This window comes from Grus americana, chromosome 2 (assembly GCF_028858705.1).
Source record: "Grus americana isolate bGruAme1 chromosome 2, bGruAme1.mat, whole genome shotgun sequence".
NCBI lineage: Eukaryota > Metazoa > Chordata > Aves > Gruiformes > Gruidae > Grus > Grus americana.
This window is the reverse complement of record NC_072853.1, coordinates 138,690,843-138,707,775: the sequence shown is the minus strand read 5'-3', so window position 1 is coordinate 138,707,775 and position 16,933 is coordinate 138,690,843. Positions and strand designations below refer to the sequence as shown.

General features: G+C 42.4%; 1 protein-coding gene across 1 annotated transcript in view; it reads left to right on the top strand.

Moving 5' to 3' along the window:
* Window positions 1-6,098: 6,098 nt before the first annotated feature.
* Window positions 6,099-16,933, top strand: part of SCIN (scinderin) — a 52,879-nt gene continuing 42,044 nt past the window's right edge. Inside the window, exons 1-3 of the mRNA XM_054817914.1 lie at window positions 6,099-6,347; window positions 12,008-12,162; window positions 13,652-13,813. Coding sequence (XP_054673889.1) covers window positions 6,149-6,347; window positions 12,008-12,162; window positions 13,652-13,813 — 516 coding nt within the window. The 5' untranslated portion in view covers window positions 6,099-6,148. The remainder of the gene's footprint in view (window positions 6,348-12,007; window positions 12,163-13,651; window positions 13,814-16,933) is intronic.

Below are 16,933 nucleotides of genomic sequence, written 5' to 3'. Positions count from 1 at the left end.
AAGAATGTTTTTCTGAATCTTGTCTACTCCCATGACCATGCAATGAAATGCCATATATAGAGGAGACCTTCTGTCTCTTGGAGAATAAGGGATTGCTGAAGGAGTGCTTCACTTCCCTCTCTCTGACTCTTTGAGATATAATATACTGTGGCTTGGCATGAACATATACTTGAAATTTCTTGATTAAAGTTTTATGCTGCTCATCATTGAATATTTCAGGAGAAAAACATAAGAAAAATGCAGAGAGCTATAACATACTTAATAATTAACACTGCACTTCTCACTAGCCCAGTGCCAAAAATGTCTTCCTAGATTCTTTGATGGAAGCCAACATTCAGATGGCTTCCTCTGCATGCCCTACTTAGGCAGCGCCATTGCTGAAGAATGAATTTGGAGAGTCAGAGCTCCTCGGCTGCTGGGCATGCGGTGTCCTTACCTGCACAGCTGAGTGGTGGGCACCACAGAAGAACCCCTTGTTGCCTGGACAGGGAGCACTGACGCTGCCATAGTGAGCGAGAGAGCGCTCATGCAAGCAGGGCAGGGCGTAGGTGGGAGCCAGCCAGTTGCCACCTGGAGCACATAGCGTAGCTGTGATCCTACCCTCGCTGCGCCTTAGATACCTGCTTCAAAGCTACATGCTAAGGCCCTTTATTTGCTCTGGACTTGGATTTAAGTTGTTGATTTAAAAGCAGACTCCTCTCTTGAAGGTAAAGGGGGACTTGTTACTTCTATGTCAGGGGACTGGTTGGCCTTCTGCATACCTCTCATCTGGTAGCCTCGTCACTCAAACTTTGCCAGTAAGGAGGAAAGCGAGGTTTCAGTCTTTCTTCAGCGTGTTCTGGCTTTGCTAAAGCCTCTTCTGTTGAAGCTGGGCTACCAAGCAGGATGGTTTGAGGGATCATGAGAGAATGGAGAGAGTTAGCAAGTGATAACATAATTCTATAGCCTGTTTTTGATAACTTGGCTTTTAAAACTGTATGTTCTAATTCTCCTTCTGCTCATACAGTATCAGTGATTATTATGATTTTTTTTTAGAAGTATATTGAAAATAAGAATTTAGCTCAGATCTGTGAACTGACTTGTGCTGTTTGGGGTAAATCTGAAATAACTATTGATTCATAATTCAGCAACAGAACAGATGAGAGCAGGGGTTGACCTCTGTGACTGTTTGGACAACAGTGTGCTTTTGACACGCAGACTCTGTGTATAGCAAACTTTGTAATGTGAAACTGGAGGAAAAACTAAACATCTGTAATCCCATTGTCAAGGTAGGGTCAGAGAGTTCAGGAGGGTATTTGGCATATGTGGTGAAGAAGAAATAAGCTTTGTAGAAGGAAACAGTTGTGACATTTGAAAATATTCTCTCCTCACATTGCCTTTTTGTACCTTCCATTGTTAGTTCCTGGAACCATAACTCAATGCTGGGCATCAACCTTGTAGAAGGACTTAAACAATCCATACTGAAAGTTATTCCTACTGCGAAAGATGCTGGAGCTCGGCTTCTGGAAACTCTTTTGGGTTCCTTGAGTATATCACCTGGAAACACCACCTTGTTTTGCTGCAATCCTTATCCCTGACTGGGACCAAAATCAGAACTCACGATGTTGCATTCTGGTTTTCCATATGCATATACATAGCCACACCCTGTGTATATGCAGTATATGACAACAATACTTTAAGGGGAAAATATCCCTTAATCAATGTAACAAAGGACTTTGGAAGCAAATTAGCAAAATTAAATGGCAAAGTTTTTCATAAGTCCTCTAATTCTCCGAGTCATTCCAAAGCTTTAAACTCAACACAAGTTTGAATCTCTGCTGTTTTAAGGACTAGATGAGGAGCAGAAACATCATCTGACACTCCTGTGTGGCCTATCAGGACATTTAAAGCTGGCCATACCTCAAACAGTGCAGTCAAGCAGGTAGAAAGCTACATCTTTATGACTGTGTTCCTGGTCTGCAACAGCAGCTGATCGCTATATCCAACCTCCCCCTGAGGAAAGGGTATGAGGCAAAATTATTTCCCTCTGTTACTCCAAAGCTGAAACAGCACCAGACCTTTGCTATCCTTCTGAGAAAGCTATAGTTTATCAGCAAAATATAATCTTTAGGAAATTAGAATGGAATTCTTTGAAATGTTAAGGAAGTCTGAAATTCAATTCCAGTGCAGTTTCTAATGAGTGTAGTACTTGCAATTTCACCTTGGACTTCTGAGTCACAAAACCAATGTTGTTTTGTAGTCCTCTCCAGTTACTATACCAAACCACATGCAAAAGCACATAAAAAGTAATTTAAATACTCTTTCTGAATGTACATATCCTGGGATACTTCTCAGTTTTTCCTCCAAAATTTCACTTTTGAATAACTGCTTTGATTATTTAAAATGTTATGAAAATCTGTGTAATGTTAACAATGTTAATGCATCTATTTTTGTTACAAAAATTAGATGGAAATGGATCAAGACAAAAGACAGTACAACTGTCATAAAATGACAGACATACACAACAGCAGTGAGATTGCAAATGCAAGATTTGCAAACAGACAAAAATTAATGTTGAAGAGTACAAACAAATACCCTGGCACTTGCGATACAAATTTCAACCCAAGATTTTCTTTGCTAGCAGCCAGTAAGTGGTTACATAGTACGTAATCCTAGTAAGACAAACTTGGGCATGAGAAAACTCTGCCGTCAGTACTAACATAATGCCACGGACTCAGAAACAAAATAATTAAACTGTTCTTGTGTCTTTAACCTTTGTTCATTGGTGTGTGATAGCGGGCACAGGCAATGCTGAACAAATAGCATTAGCATGTATCTCATGACAGCAAGAAGGATTACAGCTGAGAGTAGTATTTGGTCTGTCGATTGAAAATTTAAAGCTAGACTAAGGAGATGTAAATTTGACTCAGCTGGCCTGTGCAATCTGTGCACAAACAATCTTAGCTTGGCGAGACAGGCAGAACAGGCAGGAGACATGAGGCTGCATAACACCGGGCTGCTTTGAGCTCATGTATGGGCAAAACCCAGCACACTTCCAAAGTGAGTGCAACTCGCCAACTTCAGAAGAAATAGTAAATCCATACAATTATGCAGTATGTGGTAAGTTCTACCCACACTGATTAAAGCTAACCATAGCACAAGAATGGAGAAAGGTATGTAATGAGAAAAGAAAAGAAAAACTGCTTGGTGTGAGTGAGTAAAAGTGAAAAGAAGAACAGCTAGCACGGATAGAAGGGTAAATCTGAGAAAGCATGAATATTTCGAAATGTCTGATACTGTATTGAAACTGGAACTGCTGGATTTTTTTGGCTGCTCTTCCTAAAGTTTTTTTTCTTCTTCATATGGTGAACAGTCTGGAGAAAAGGATTTAATCTGGGAGGCATAGTGCGTTATCAAGCAGGCTCAGCATCAGCAAGTCCCCAGCCCTGGCAGAATGAGGGATAAAATGCTTGGCTGTAAACTGGTGAAGGTGAGCTGTAACATAGAATCATAGAATCATAGAATCTTTAAGGTTGGAAAAGACCTCTAAGATCATCAAGTCCAACCATCAACCCACCACCACCATGTCTACTAAACCATGTCCCAAAGTGCCACGTCCACACGTTTTTTTAACACCTCCAGGGCTGGTGACTCCACCACTTCTCTGGGCAGCCTGTTCCAATGCTTGACCACTCTTTCAGTAAAGAAATTTTTCCTAATATCTAATCTAAACCTCCCCTGATGCAACTTGAGACCATTTCCTCTTGTCCTCTTGTCACTAGTTACTTGGGAGAAGAGACCGACACCCATCTGGCTACAACCTCCTTTCAGGTAGTTGTAGAGCGCGATAAGATCTCTTCTCAGCCTCCTCCAGACTAAACAACCCCAGTTCCCTCAGCCGCTCCTCATAAGACTTGTGCTCCAGACCCTTCACCACCTTTGTTGCCCTTCTCTGGACATGCTCCAGCACCTCAACATCCTTCTTGTACTGAGGGGCCCCAAACTGAACACAATACTCGAGGTGCGGCCTCACCAGTGCCGAGTACAGGGGGACAATCACGTCCCTAGTCCTGCTGGCCACACTATTCCTGATACAAGCCAGGATGCTCTTGGCTTTCTTGGCCACCTGGGCACACTGCTGGCTCATGTTCAGCCGGCTGTCAACCAGCACCCCCAGGTCCCTTTCCGCCAGGCAGCTTTCCAGCTACTCTTCCCCAAGCCTGTAGTGTTGCCTGGGGTTGTTGTGACCCAAGTGCAGGACCTGGCACTTGGCCTTGTTGAACCTCATACAATTGGCCTCCACCCATCGATCCAGCCTGCCCAGATCCCTCTGCAGAGCCTTCCTACCCTCAAGCAGATCAACACTCCCACCCAATGTGGTGTCATCTGCAAACTTACTGAGGGTGCACTCAATCCCCTCATCCAGATCATTGATAAAGACATTAAATGGGACTGGCCCCAGTACTGAGCCCTGGGCAACACTGCTTGTGACCGGCCGCCAACTGGATTTAACTCCGTTCACCACAACTCTCTGGGCTTGGCCTTCCAGCCGTTTTTTTACCCAGCGAAGAGTGCACCTGTCTAAGCCATGAGCCACCAGCTTCTCTAGGAGAATGCTGTGGGAGACAATATCAAAGGCTTTATGGAAGTCCAGGTAGATATAACATCCACAGCCTTTCCCTCATCCACTAGGCGGGTCACCTGGTCATAGAAGGTTGGTCAAGTAGGACCTGCCTTTCATGAACCCGTGCTGGCTGGGCCTGATCCCCTGGTTGTCCTGCACCTGCCTTGTGAGCACACTCAAGATGATCTGCTCCATAATCTTCCCCGGTATCGAGGTCAGGCTGACAGGCCTGTAGTTCCCCTTAGGAACCCTTAGCTTAGGGTGCCTGTACGCCTCTGTCTGGCAAGTTGATAACAGGAGGCTCACCAAAATGGGAGGCGGTAGTAGGTACACACATTGTGTAACGGCATCTTTTCGCTCAATAGCTAAACTGTACACCAGACAGTATGAAAAGAAGGCAGAGAAAATGGTTAAAAGACTTTCTTAGATGTGGTGCTTTTTTAACTTTTTGCCAGAGAAGATGCTCTCCAGCTGTTCTGTTGCATTATCACTGCCTCTCCCTCCTTATTGACATAACCCAGATCCACCTGCAGGTGGATACTTGCACTCTGCTTGTATTAACTTGCTAAAACAAACTAGTAGGGAAATCGTGAGCCTCAAAATCAGTCCAAGTGAATAAGATAATGGGACCTAAACCCCCTCTGAAATGTATCCTTTGATATACTGACAGCTTGAGCTGTACATATCTGTATCCTATCCAGATTAATCTACCTCCTACCAATATCAGATGAAAGCAGTGATTTGCTATAATTTTCATGCTGTAACGACCTGCCAGGATGACGTACCAACCATTTATAAAGGATAAGTAGGAAGTTGGTTTAACCTTTTTGGGTTGTTTATGCATGGTGTTGGAAAAACACCAGCATAATGCTTTGTTTTTTTAAGAAAGGGAAATTTATATAAATTCTGAGCTTCATCTGGAATCTTCAAAAAGACACAAGATTTTTTTCCCCTACAAGAAGATTCCTGGAAATATTGGACAAACGAAATTACTGGATGCAGAGTAAGAGCTGTGCTCTGCCATTCCAATCTAGGATAAAAAAAACATATCCCAGCAGCAAGCGCAAGCTATAAAACCTCTGTATTCTGATATGAGCAGCTTACAACAGCAAGACAGATGTGATAATTGCATAACCCGTAGCTTACGGGGTTAGGCCGGTTGTGCTTTGCTTTCTTGACTGTTTTGTTTCTTCTGTTTAGAGAAAAATTACCCGTTTGCAGCAAGGGGCGCTGATTATCTATAACATCTCTGCAACGGCTTTGGGGCACAGAAAGAAGGGTATGCCGGGTGAGTTCTGTAGGCGTGTTAAAAACTAATATAGAAATAAAAAGTCAGCCAGGCTGCACCGGGGCCGCCAGCGGGAGCCGGGGAGGAAGGCGCATCCCGGTGCCCTGCGGGAACCAGCCGCTCCCGTCACCGCGCTCCCCGCCCCGGGCGGCTCCCGGGCAGGGCTGGCCCCCGCTCCGCCCGGGGGCCGGGCCGAGCGCTATAAAGACGGTGCGGAGGAGCCGGCAGTGCCGCTTCTCTCGTCCTCGTTTCTCGCAATGGCTTCCGACCGGTTCCCGCCGGCCTTCGCCGAGGCCGGGCAGCAGAGCGGGCTGCAGGTGTGGCGCGTCGAGCGGCTGGAGCTGGTGACGGTGCCCCCGAGCCGCCACGGCGATTTCTTCGTGGGGGACGCGTACCTGGTGCTGCACACCGTCCGCCGCGCCGCCGCCGTCGCCTACCGCCTCCACTACTGGCTCGGTAGGCAGCGGGGCGGCGCGGGAGATCGGGGCCGGGGGGCAGCGGCAGCCTGCGGTGCCTGACCTTGCTGCGGCTCAGGGGTTTTTTGCGGCTTCGCTGGGCTCCGGGGGATCGGGAGCTGAATTTTCCCACCTCTCTTTTCAGAAGTGTGTGCAGCTCTTCCAAGTTGAGGCAGTTGAATAACAGAAGTAGGGCTACAGTCAAGGATCTGGGTGATGCCAGGCCTCACTGTGTCTGATGATAAGGGGCTCTAGGGATGAGAAATGGGGTATGACACAAAGGTGACCATTTACTTGCCTTGTGATGTTAGTTTGGAAAAGTGGTGAAGGATTAAAGTCAACTCTTGGTTGTGCAAATCCAGCCAAGATTCGCAAGTGAAATCCTGCCTCCATTCAGATGAAGTTTTCTTGCTTTTGTTTCCACTAGGACCAAAATTTCGTCTCAGCCCATGGCATCGTTGCACTGCTTTGCCTCCAGATGTTGCCTTTTTTCAGCTAGACTAATTTTGCTTTCTGATTATACAGAGATTGGAGGCAAAGTCAACAGATTTTCTGTAAAACCTCTTTAATATTAGTCTGACAGCCTAGTAAAGCCCCTCCTGAAGCAACTGGGAACACTGAAATTGGGCTGATGTCTTTTGCCTTCAACTTCGATTAGCATAGTGTTTACAGCAAAATAGAAGTCTGACATAAGAATGCTTTTTAGGTAACTTCCTCGTCTTTTAGAGTTTTCTTAAGATTTCCTTGTCTGGTCACCAAGTCATCCAACCACAGTGGATGTGATCTATTATTTTGTTCTTGTTTTACCATCACATGGTTTGTATTTGTAGGGAATTATCTCAGTGAATGCACATAAAGACAGGTCAATGCATATTAACATTAATGTGTTTGAGTTGCCATGGTTCTCATTGTACTTTTGGATGCATTGAAAAAGAATAGCAGATAAAGCTGGGATTGTTTTTGCATAAATGTTTGAAACTTGTTTAGTTTTGTATGTGTTATGCATTATCCAGCTGGCATGTGGGATAGTGTCTGTCTCTGACAAGAGTATAATCATAGATGGCAGAGTAAATGAATTTCTGGCAGATGTTCTTATGTCAACAGCATTGCTAGTTAATAGCAGGGTTTGGCTATTTAGACCTTTGTTAATGAAGTTAGAACTATTTATGTAATAGTTAAGATATAGTAGACATTTCCCAGGGAAAGATGCAAAGACTCTTTGCAACTGGAAGTCAAAACAGTGACTGACGCACTAGTTAAAACCTCTTTGCTGTTGGCTAAAGACCTTTAGTTGTACGTGCACATCTTATGCTGATGTGGTGATACCCAGATATTGTACATAGCTTCAGATAATCTGGGCACACATCGTTCTTATGTAGCTGGCAGGTTGGCAGCAGAGTGCCTATCTGCTGGGAAATCCCTTCCTGCTTGCAAGATATTCCAGTAGCAGGGTGGAGGTGCTCAAACACTGCTGCAAGCTTAATAGCAACAGGAGACCAGAACTTCATACAAGGTATATGGGGAAGAGCAGTCACATTCAGAGTAGGAGTGGGAATAAACTTGGGTGTTTTTGCTGACTGATTCTCGCCACTGTTACATACACCAAACTTCTCTCTTATGAGCAAAGGTTTTATGGCCTGTGGGCCAGGAAGACCTCAGTAGGCTCTTTCTGAAGACTTCCCATAAACTGTCTCTGAACAGTAACAGCAGTCATTAACAGTCAGGCTTTGGGATGGAAAGAACTCTTGTGAAATTAGATGGAAGGAAACCCTACAAACTTTGGGCTTAGATACTTACAAGGGATTTGCCATTTGGTGGCACTGTCACTACTCCTGACTGTCATGTGGCATGTGTTATTGTGTGTGTCTCGTGGTGGCTTTGAGCCTGAACAGATTCTGACTTCACCAAAAGAGACCTCAAATTTAGAATAAAAGCAGAGCATTGAATTTTTGTATTATATAGTGGTAAACTTCCTCCTAATACCTTGCTCGGGCATACCCATAGTGTTAGAAGGAGGTCTAGACCATGGGAGGATGGTTTGTGACATTGGTGCAGTCTTGTGGTGTGACTGGCATCCTAGGGTTAAAGGGACCAGACTGCACAAAGTCTCACACCTGGGTAGGAGGTAAACAGCCAGGAGGTGGGGGGTTACATCTCCCAAGGTACACACCACACTCTCAGAATAGTTCTTCTCCCTCATTTTGCTCCACCTTTTCTCTCTGTGTATATTTTTAACAGCCCAGGGCCTGCTCTTTAGCTAGCAGGGCGAGTGGCACAGCACAGTCCCATGCAAACAGCTGAACTGTCTCCTTCCTCCCCCTTTGACTTCTGCTTAAACAGAAGTGAACATGTCTCCAAAGTATTTCTTCAGAAATTTAAAATGTACAGTTGTCACTAATATGCAGAATGTTTGGTTACAACTTACTGCAATTTGGATACTGAATCTTTACCCTTTTGCAAGTTAGTCTTTACTAGCACTGGATCCTATGATTAATGTGGGGTTTATTTTTTCCAACTCAACGCAATACAAACTTTATCTTAAATGTGTTCTCTCTCTTAAAATAGTTCAGTATGTAAAAGTATTGATAGATGATCTGTCTCTCTGAAGTTGCTGTACTGTATCTCCCTTTGTTAATAAAAACAAAGTTGTTGCTAAAGAACTTGATAAATGTACAGCTTTCCACACCTATTTGCAATAATATATGAAATCTATACAGAAGTATTTTCTCTTGATTAAGTACAGTGCCAGAGCCTTTTTTAAAGACCATGGAGGGCAGGGAGGCACCTGATTTCTTTTGCTCCTGGTGAAATGTACAGTCATCTCTGAGGGATGATTACTTCACAGTTTTTCTGTCCTTCAGCTCCAAAACAACAGCTTGCATAATACTTTTTCCCTACCAGTACTAGGTGTGCATTTGCAAAAGAAAAAAGATAGTTTTGAGAATTTGGAATTAACTAATAATAATTAATTAGCAAACAAAAATTACAGAATCTCTTCACCAAATATGTCTGACTGCTACCTGAGATCAGAGTCCTAGGGAATCACAAATCCTTGTTTAATCTAATTTTTGTCACCTCGTATTTAAACTTTTTACTTAAATCATTAAAGTACACCATCTGTTTTAGTAAAAAGAGTTCAGACATGGCTGACCAATGTTGCAATGAAAGGGTTTCTTTTGAGGAAAGAAAATTTAAAACATTATGTAACTTACCTAAGACTCCTCTTCACAGCTTTTTGCTTAGTAAAACTTACACCTGCATACCCTAAAACCATGCCTGTACTTTTCTGAACATCTAAGCAAATCATTGCTGGTTACTCTGGGTTTCTGGGCCTGCCCTTGTTCCCACTGTCACAGTCGTTCCATTGGCCTGAAGCTTCCTATGTGAAAGCCAATGTTTTATCAAATACCTCACATACGGTGAAGTGCTGCCCAGGTCAGATAATTTCTGAACAAGCTAACTCGGGTGCTGCCATGATGTTGGCATGGCCAACTAATCAGTGTGGATCTGTGTCACGGTAGCTGTATCCATTTCTAATTTTACTCAGAGACCCTGGCTTGGATGTCTGCACTGGCACTTGAGGGATGCCCTAGCAGCTAAAGTAATCCTAAGGGAGCTGTCTTGACTTCAAACTGTCACTAGAGGAAGCGGTGTGTGCTATGCTGGTATGAGGCTACGTGTGGGAGTAAGACTGGCTATAGCCCACTTAGTATCTTTAGTAAAATCATGCATGGTGTTTTTAACTATTTTTTTTAATTCTTGTCCCCAGAGATTAAGTGATAAGACCTATCCATGTGAACGTATCCAGTCTGGTAAAAATTTTGTTCTTTTTCCTATATACACTGGCTTACAGTTGTTTGTGCCTCAAACTGTAAGGTAAATCCATTTTCCATACAGCTTGAACAACCTACACTTGGATTGATGCTGACTTTTTTATTTTAAATCATGCTTTCAATGACTATTTTATCGCACAGCAGCTGTGAGACCAAGCCTGGTAGCGGTTCTTATCTCTAACACCGTTCCAAAATCAGTTTACACAACAGGGTTCAAGGTTGAAGAAATTACAAGCAATAAATCTGAAGGATCTAGTCCTAATGGACATGAATAACCCTATTAAAAAAAAAAAAACCCAAACCAACCACAACCAACAAACAACACCCCCCACCCCCCCCAAAAAAAAAATAAAAAAACCCTTAACCACCAACTTTAAGGAGGTACCCAGGTCTGAGAAAGAAGAACTTGCTATGTGACAGTATGCTATCACTCTTGAGGGATGGGCTGTTTGGGGTTTTTTCCCAGAGCTTCTTGTGTTATTTCCTGCTTTCAGTAATTTTTTTTACTGCTTTTGGGCAGGCCTCGTGCTTTTCTCTTCCCCATGTCTCTATTATTCTTTGGGGATCCCTTCTCTATTTCATCCTTGCTGTTTTCTGAAGGCTTCCATTGCACCTGTGTCCCCACAGAAGCTGTGGTGGTGGCAGTGGAGGCACTGCTCAGAGAAGCAGAGTTGGTGGTGGGGTGTTTCCACGGCTGGGCCATGAATAGGGCAGTCATTCTCCCTGAGAGAGGAGCTAGGTCAGTGATCCACTTAGGAACCCCTGTCCCCCCCTTTTCCCATGCCTTATTCTTTCCTAATACCTTACCAACAGGCTTCCTGTGACAATGACTCACTACACCGTGAGGTGACACCAGCACCTCACTACGCACTTCCCCTTGTCCCACAGCCTGAGAGGTATCAATGTCTGGGCTGCCTGGAGCTCTGCACTATTTTTCCACTCAGTTACCTACAAGCAAAGAAATGGTTAATGCAGGTGAGAAGCTGCTCTTGAGAACTGTTGCTTGTGTACCAGCTTCATCCTCTTATTTAGAAAGAACAAATTAAAACTAAATGGCAAACCTTGCCTTTCCTTGCTCTTCAGAAGTTTGAGAAGCCAATATTTTTGAGACTCAATCCTATTTGCACTGCTCTTGAACGTTTTCAATAGTTTTGATTGTTTCATCAAACATGTATGGGCCCATGCTAAAAGTTTTGGTTTAATATACAGCTTGCTTTGCAGTATGATTAGTTTTGCCATGGTCCTGAGAAGAAGCTAATCTCTGAAAGGTGCAAAACAAAGTGTGACCTCATGAAGCAAATATCTGAGCCCCAAAGCTGCTTTTCTTTCTCCCAGCTGTACCAGGCAATCTAATAAAAGATATCTAAGCAAAATACCCTGTGCTTACATTATAGTATCAAGAGGACTGCTTTTGAATTATTATTTTATGGCTTGGCGAGTTGATTTTAGCATAAACATATGGCTTACCTTCGACATGACATTCCTTGGTCTTTGCACTTCAACTCAATGTCCAAAAATCATTCCTGCAGACACTTGCCATGCTAAACTTAATCTCTTTGAACAAGAGAGTATTTTAATTGAGAGAAGACAAACTTGGCTATTTTTCACTTTTTTGCTTATGAAGGCACTTCTACGAGTAGCTAAGAAATGGTCTGGATGGTCATGTATTTGGTGATGAACAAGGTAATGATGTAGTGCTTTGTTGCAACATATACATGGGCTGTACAACCTGCCGAAGGCAGTGTCTGAGTATCACAGAAACAATTTCTCCAACAGAATTCAAAGTTATATTGGTGCTTTATAGATACAATATTTCATCTTATTTCAGGGAAAGAATGTACTCAGGATGAAAGCACAGCTGCAGCTATCTTCACTGTTCAAATGGATGACTATTTAGGAGGAAAACCTGTGCAGAGTAGAGAAATTCAAGGATATGAGTCTACTGAGTTTGTGGGCTACTTCAAAGGAGGAATTAAATACAAGGTAAAGAGCTAGCCATCAAAATATATTCTAAAAATATATGTACCATTGTCCCGCAAGTAAAATCAAGTCTTTTGCTTTGTATCTGTTACTGAAAGTTTAAAAATTCTTTCTTAATGCTTAGCGGGTTTAGATCTGAACTACCTATCCTAAACTATAAGAGTCCTAGTTATCTTCTGATGACTGAAAATATCTCTCAGTGATTTATTCCACCATCCCCTCCCCAAATCAAGCTATCCTGAGATTTCATACTTGTGTGCACTCACAGTAGGGACTCTGTGTTTGGGAGGCAGTAAATTTCACAGAAGTCATTTCTGTGTTGTAGACTGGAGCATTTTGTTCAAATGCAGAAGCCGATGTGCTTACACAGTTAAAAGCGTGAACAGAGTTGAAAAGACCAAAACCTCACATTAGTCTAAAAATAGTGCTTTTGCAGTCCTACCACAGTTTTTTTTCTTTGAGGTAAGTAGAAAAACCTCCCAAATACTTTTAATGAAAATTTTATATTTTAAAAAGCTGTAGTGTCAGCCTGCTTGTTGTTTTACTTCCAGAAGCAGAATCTTTGGAAGGAAATTTTGAGATATCTGTGTTTTTTAAGAATAAAGTAACGTATCTCCTGACACTGTCCTTGTAGTGGGAGCTGTGGGAGGCATTGTTCAGTCAGCCTTTTTGCCATTATGGAGGTTTGTGACTTGTCACACAACCGATTTGAAGCTTTTAACTCTGCTTGCGTAAGAAAGCTTGACAGTGACCTGCCCACACTTTTACTTTTTACTCCCCCTTTGTAATTTCAAGAGACACTTTCTATTCCAATTTAAGGTCTGGGTCTCCCAGAGACGTGGAGAATGCTGCCTCAGAAGCAGACAGCCAAACCTGTTTACAGGAATAAGTTAGGCTTAAATTTACACTTCATAGATTGTAAATCAATAGTTTGGTCTCGCTTCCCCAAGTTTGGTGCTTTTTGCTAGGTTGTGTCCTAAGTTGTAAATATTCCCCTCAGACAATTACAGAGCTGCTGTGGAATGACTCCTCCCTCCACACGTAACCAAGCACTAAAAACACCCACACCTCTGAATTTAAGGAAGTTGTGAAAACTTGTACAGGAGCTGCATGTTCCTCTGCTTTCACTCAGTCCTTATTTGATAACGCACCGACTTTTGTCCTAACAGTCTGGTTCAGCATTACCTTATCCTCTAGATAATGCAGGAAAGTGTGGTAAATCCTGTCCTTTCCCCATTCATCTGAAAACGCTTTGAAACAGGGTGACATCTGCTCCCTCAGATAAAGGCTCACACCTGAGAATTCAGCAGCAGCAGTGTTCACCAAGTCTGTCTGGTCTGTGGTCAGCACTGTTAAACAGTGTATTATTTTGGCTCGTCTCTCACTGCATAAACTATTTTTTGCCCTTGCTAGCTCTTTGGCTGCAGCAAAATGGTAAACTTGCAGAAATCAAACTGAAATAAAGCTTGCTGCTTTGTTTTGTTTTATTCAGGCAGGTGGTGTTGCCTCTGGATTTAATCATGTTGTTACTAATGATCTGAGTGCTAAGAGGCTTCTGCATATCAAGGGCCGGAGAGTGGTAAGAGCCACAGAAGTCCCCCTGGCTTGGGCCAGCTTCAACAGAGGAGATTGCTTCATTATTGACCTCGGAACTGTAAGTCTTTCCTAGAGCAAAACACACTGAAAAGAGATGCGGCATCCCTTCTAAGATCTGAATCTTCACCTAAAATGCACAACTGATTTTGTCACTCACCCAAACTGACAGAATCTGCTTTAGAAAATCAGTTTGTGTCACAACACTTTGAAGGTTCAAAACTGCCCTAAATGTTTTTTGAAGTATGATTGTCCTTCAGGAAACAGTTCTCTTTCCCACTCAAGTTACTGGGATTTTTTTACTACTGATGTTTGAACCTTAAGCTGTTCACAGTAAGTCCTGTGTGACTTTGACACTATCTACGAACCGAACGGGATCAGTGCTAGGGTTCAGAGCAGAGCATAGATTGGGCCTTTCTCTCAAGAGCATTTCTTCATATTCATAAAACTTTAATTGTGACATTCACCCTAAAGAAAGAGCTGCAAAAGAAGTTTTCATACAATGTGTTATAAAACTACTTCATTATTTCAAGAGATCTCTTGAGAAGCAATCCCATACTTCACGGCTTTTTGCTGAAAGCAAGCAGAGAGCGCAGAAGCGTACGTACAGATAAGAGAAGATAATTTTGCTTGCTTCAGGTGACTTCAAGAATAGTACTGTCACCTTAGTATCAAAAAGTCTTAAAATGAATTCTAAAAGTAGCAGCCGGGATGTAGTCCACGCTAGTTAGATGCTAATTATCAGTCTGAAGTTATTCCCATGCCTGATATGCTGACACTTATAAAATTAAGAGCATGTGAAAGAAAATAGTTTATCTGCAAGGCAGCAACTGCAGTTGGTCTCAACTGTAGTGCTTCACAAGGAAGTGGTCACCTACTTCACAAGATTTCAGAGAAGAGTTCCCTGACCTATTGACAAATGAGCTCTTCTGAACTCACGAGTTCAGCTGTTTCTTCTGAAAACCATCTCCTGGTGTGATAATTTAAGATATTGGTATCTTTTGATACCAGTATTGATTATTTGTCAGCATTTGATCATGCTTAGCAGCCTTCAGATAGAACAATCACCAGTGTTTTCCTAACATTATTCCATTCCTCCTATGGCACTGTGGTCTAATCATCTGAAAGCCAAATTATCAATTATCAGCTATCTCTCAGTGTCACTTTGTGTAAAGGATGCATAGAAGACTCAAATCATCTATTCACGTTCAGAGTTAACCCATGGGAGATGGGAAAGTTGGAACTAAATGTTGATAGAAAATGCTGCTTTTGCAGTCAGGCTGTCGCAGGGCTTGAATTTTCTGGTTTGGAGTTAACCTTCCATGGATACTCTGTGGAACCGGATGTATGCCTTGAATCTGACTTCTCCTGACCCTTATTGTGCTACAGTTACCCAGTTCACCTAAAATAATTACTCAGGTCACACTGCAGACGTGGCAATGACGGTTATGAAATGTACTATGGGTATATAGTGATGTTACGTGTATAGCTTGAAGCTTATCCCTTTTGATGACATTTGTTGCGAGGAGAGCACCATCACTAAGCAATTTAAATGCGATATGGCTTTAGGGTCTTGTGTGCTAATAGTGAATGTATATTGTGAGCCCTTTTCTGGTTTTAGTACGTCATCACTCCGGTTTCTGATTTCCTGTTTGACAAAACAGAGGTTAAGCAGCGATGCAACCCTGTGCCTTTGTAGGAAGGAAGATTAGATGTGAACATCTAGATATCTTCTTTACTGTGTTATGGGAAATGTCAGTCAAATCACACAACTGCTCTTGGTCTTGCCATGTCAGTGGTATATGAGCATTGGGTTTTCTTGGATGTATTAACAAGTTAAGGAAAAATTCTTTCAGCATCCAGACACTTGTAGTAGTTTCATCATAGGTTATTATATAAACCAGACCTTTCTTTTGGGAGGTGAAAAGATAATGTGTGACATACTTCAGGATGAAGATATACAAGTCTAGTGAAGTGCCTATAGAGAAATAGGTGTGGTGTAAAACTTGCTCAAGATTTCTACTGTGACAGTGTATTTTCTAAGAACTATATTTCAAGCTGAAGTAACTGTATTTCAGATTGATTTTTTTCCATGGCTCCATGACTAGAGGTCCATTGTAAATGAGTGAGTCTTTACAGGAGCTATTAATTGAATTTAGGGATCCTTTAACAAAAAAAATTGGCTCAAGTAGATTGCTTTACTTAATAATTGAAATAAAATGAATCTTAAATAGGGTTGCTCTTGAGTCTTGGGATTTATCGCAGGGCACTACCGAATCATTGTCTGAGAATAATGGGCAGTAATTGCATAAAATAATGAGCTTATGGCCAGTGCTTTTAATATCAAATTATTGTAGCATGTCAAATAAGATGAATTTCCAAGACTTACTTTCCCCAGTCTCTTAGCTAACCAGAAGGATGGTCTCCATGGCACTGCAAAACTGCTTGTGCAGTCCATTTGCTGTTAATTTTACCAAGCCACTTATCTAATATAATGAAAAATTTCAGTTTTCCCACTGAGCTCAATTATAGCAGTATTTTAAACCTGTGGTTTGAACAGATAAGGGAAAATTAAGAAAGATAGTAATGATCAGGAATAAAATCATTAAAGTCACTAAGGGTTCCCTCCCAGTGATAATGCCTTAAGTAAAAAGCGTTTGTGTACATTTCCAGCTAGGTTCACGTATTTACAGTTCAGGTTATGATTGTTATGTCATACCTAGATATGTCACTAAACCACATTTACAGCATTTCAAATATCCTGCCCAGGTCTTATCTTGCCTCCTTTAAACTTCCTAGGCTGGAACAGAAAATAGCTGCAGATGGCAGAGAAAACACTGTCTCTGATATGAGGGGAGTCATTAGCTGTGGGTAATGTGTAAAGACCTGTTATTCAATCTTCTGTAAGACCATGACATGAGCGCTGTGACAACCAGACTGATGCTCCAGTGCACTGAATGATCCAGGAGGGTGCCTGGGTTGCCAGACCCTGATTTATGACTTTTTTTTTTTTTTTTTTCCTCTGGAAGAGATTTCCGTGACAGCTCCTTGATGAATCTGGAAGTCTCCCCGTAAGGGAGCCTTTGGGACAGGGCAGGCAAGACAAGTGCAAGGCAGTTGCTGAGAAGGCTTTGCACAGGCCTGGAGTAAAGCACACCTTACCTTGTTAGGCGCTGCTTAG